This window comes from Nicotiana tomentosiformis, chromosome 9 (assembly GCF_000390325.3).
Source record: "Nicotiana tomentosiformis chromosome 9, ASM39032v3, whole genome shotgun sequence".
In the NCBI taxonomy this organism is placed as follows: domain Eukaryota; kingdom Viridiplantae; phylum Streptophyta; class Magnoliopsida; order Solanales; family Solanaceae; genus Nicotiana; species Nicotiana tomentosiformis.
This window is the reverse complement of record NC_090820.1, coordinates 73,120,712-73,123,767: the sequence shown is the minus strand read 5'-3', so window position 1 is coordinate 73,123,767 and position 3,056 is coordinate 73,120,712. Positions and strand designations below refer to the sequence as shown.

At 40.6% G+C, this 3,056-nt stretch overlaps 1 protein-coding gene across 1 annotated transcript; it reads right to left on the bottom strand.

Moving 5' to 3' along the window:
- Positions 1–1,385: 1,385 nt before the first annotated feature.
- On the bottom strand, positions 1,386–2,663 carry LOC138898972 (uncharacterized). Its single transcript, XM_070185081.1, has 2 exons — positions 2,466–2,663; positions 1,386–2,222 (listed from the first exon to the last, which is right to left on the bottom strand). The coding sequence occupies exons 1-2, from the start codon at positions 2,661–2,663 to the stop codon at positions 1,386–1,388; spliced, it is 1,035 nt and encodes a 344-aa protein (XP_070041182.1).
- Positions 2,664–3,056: the final 393 nt, after the last annotated feature.

Below are 3,056 nucleotides of genomic sequence, written 5' to 3'. Positions count from 1 at the left end.
TTAGGGTACCTATTTGTAAATAACTTTGTTTGACTAGTCAATGTCACCAAAGATCAGGTAAGGGCTCAAATTACCTCAAAGAGAAAGTGTTAGACACTCTTCGAGGTCCACAATTGTGGTTCCCGGCCGAATTTACACTATGTGGATTAGATAATTAAGCTAGGCAATTATAGAAGTGAAAAAAGATGTAGAAGTTGAAAAATCTATTATAACATAGGCCAGTGTAAGGAAAAATAACATAAGAATTAACTATATGAATAATTGATACAAGTTTTAAATAACACAAGGATTCAATTGTGTTGGCCTGTGACTAATGACTATAAGTGAACAACAAGCATATAAAGAAAGAGGGTCCTAAGTTTTTTAGCCTAAAGGATCACCATGTGCAACATAAATAATACTTCGCAACTCCTTTGAGGTAGGGGGTTGCTCATATTATTCAGCAGACACAAACTATCATCTCCTGCTACCCAATTACTATGTTGAAATTGTTACTTAAAGGCGCTCTAATTCAATTCTAAGCCGTATCCTATGCGTGGCTTACCAGTCCCATGCCTATGGATTAGGAGGCTTTAGACCTGCTATTTGGGTGGTTCTAGACTTTACTTAAGGTGCTCAAAATGATAAAGACTAGGTGACATTTAAAACAGGTAGGACTGCACATAATAACAATGAAGAGCTCAAGTTAGCCTCCACACATAAGCACGCGATCAAATTTATGCAGTAGACGATTTCAGAATTAAGACGTATTTGGGTTGTTAAATCCTACAGGCATGGTTCCTATGTGATTCTGATTAATATTATCCAGGCAGTACTGCAACGTATAGGCAGGTTAAAGCATCGCAAGTCCTATAGGCATGATTTCTAATTGTTTACACGACGAGGCAGTGAAGCGATACGAGTTATCAGATTACTAGTGCTGATTTTATAAGCATGCTTCTTAGGCAGATGACAATGTCCTATAGACATGGTTTCACAAATAGCTTTCATTAGATCACTGTTGAGATTGGCGGCATTGTCAGTAATGATTGATTCAGGTACTCCAAATCGACAAACAATACGATCCCGGACAAAATCTACTACGACCTTCTTAGTCACAGCTTTATAGGAAGCAGCTTCGACCCATTTAGTGAAGTAGTATATAGCCACCAAAATGAACTTGTGTCCATTTAAAGCAGTGGGTTCAATTGGTCTAATGACATCCATGCCCCAAGCAGAGAAAGGCAAGGGTGAACTTGTTGCATTGAGTTTGTTGGGCGGCACTAGTATCATATTAGCATGTATCTGGCATTGCTGACACTTTTGAACATATTTGATACAATTTATCTCCATAGTCATCCAGAAATATCCTTCTCTTAATATCTTCTTGGCCAAAATGAAACCGTTCATGTGAGCCCCGCAAGTTCCGGCTTGTATTTCTTCGAGCAATCTAGATGCCTCATTGGCATCGACACATCGCATCCCAAATCAGGAGTCCTTCTATACATAATTCCTCCACTTTGAAAGAAATGGTTAGCCAGTTTTCGAAGCGTGTGCTTGTGAGTGTGTGTATCACTCTCTGGGTTTTCTCCCTTTTCCAAGTATTCTATGATATCGTGGAACCATGGATTTCCGTCAAACTCTTCCTCAACACAAGCACAATAAGTTGGTTTCTTATGAATTCCTATTGGGATAGGATCGATGAAATTCTTATCTGGATGTTGTATCATGGAAGACAAGGTGGCTAATGCATCTGTGAACTCATTCTGAATCCTTGGAACATGTTTAAATTCTATCTTTATGAACCTCTTGATCAATTCTTGTACGCAATGCAAGTATGGCAATATTTTAGTGTTCTTCGCAGCCCATTCTCCATGTACCTGGTGTACCAGCAGATCAGAATCTCCGATTAGCAGCAACTCCTGAACGTTTATGTCGATGTCCAACCTGAGTCCCAAAATGCATGCCTCATATTCTGCCATATTGTTGGTGCACGGTAACCTGAGTTTTGTGGATACCGGATAATGTTGACATGTTTCTAATACTAAGACAGCTCTGATGCCCACTCCCTTGAAGTTTGATACTCCGTCGAAGAACATCCTCCAACCGTCGTATGCTTCGGTAATATCTTCACCTACAAATGACACTTCCTCATTGGGAAAATACGTCTTCAATGGTTTGTATTCTCTGTCTACGGGGTTCTCCGCCAAGTGATCAGCCAATGCTTGCCCCTTGACTGCCTTCTGAGTCACGTAGATGATGTCGAACTCACTTAGCAATATCTGTCACTTTGCTAACTTACCCGTAGGCATGGGTTTCTGAAATATGTATTTTCGTGGATCCATCCTTGATATGAGATATGTAGTGTACGCATAGAAATAATGTCTCAACTTCTGGGTTATCCATGTCAAAGCACAGTAGGTGCGTTCCAACAGAGAGTACCGAGCCTCGTAAGGTGTGAACTTCTTGCTCAAATAATATATCGCCTGCTCTTTCCTCCCAGTTTCATCATGTTGCCCCAGAACGCAGCCAAAATCTCCATCCAACATGGATAGATAGAGCAGCAAAGGTCTTCCTAGTTCTGGCGGGACCAACACGGGCGGTTTAGATAAATACTCCTTGATTTTGTTGAAGGCTTTTTGGCATTCTTCAGTCCAGCTTGTTGCAGCATCTTTCCTCAGCATTTTGAAGATCGACTCACATATCACCAATGATTGTGCTATAAAGCGGCTGATATAATTGAGGCATCCTAAAAAACACATCACATCCTTCTTGTTCTTTAGTGGTGGCAAGTACTAGATAGCTTTGATTTTGACGAGTCTAGCTCAATACCTCAGCGGCTGGCGATGAAACCTAGCAACTTTCCAACAGGGACTCCGAAGGCACATTTTATGGGGTTTAAATTCAAATTGTATTTTTGAAGTCGGTCGAAAAATTTCTTCAAGTCTGCTATGTGATTTGAACTCCTTTTGGATTTGATGATAACATCATCCACGCACACCTCTATTTCCTTGTGTATCGTGTCGTGGAAGATAGTCATCATGGCCCTCATGTAGGTGGCCCCAGCATTCTTCAAA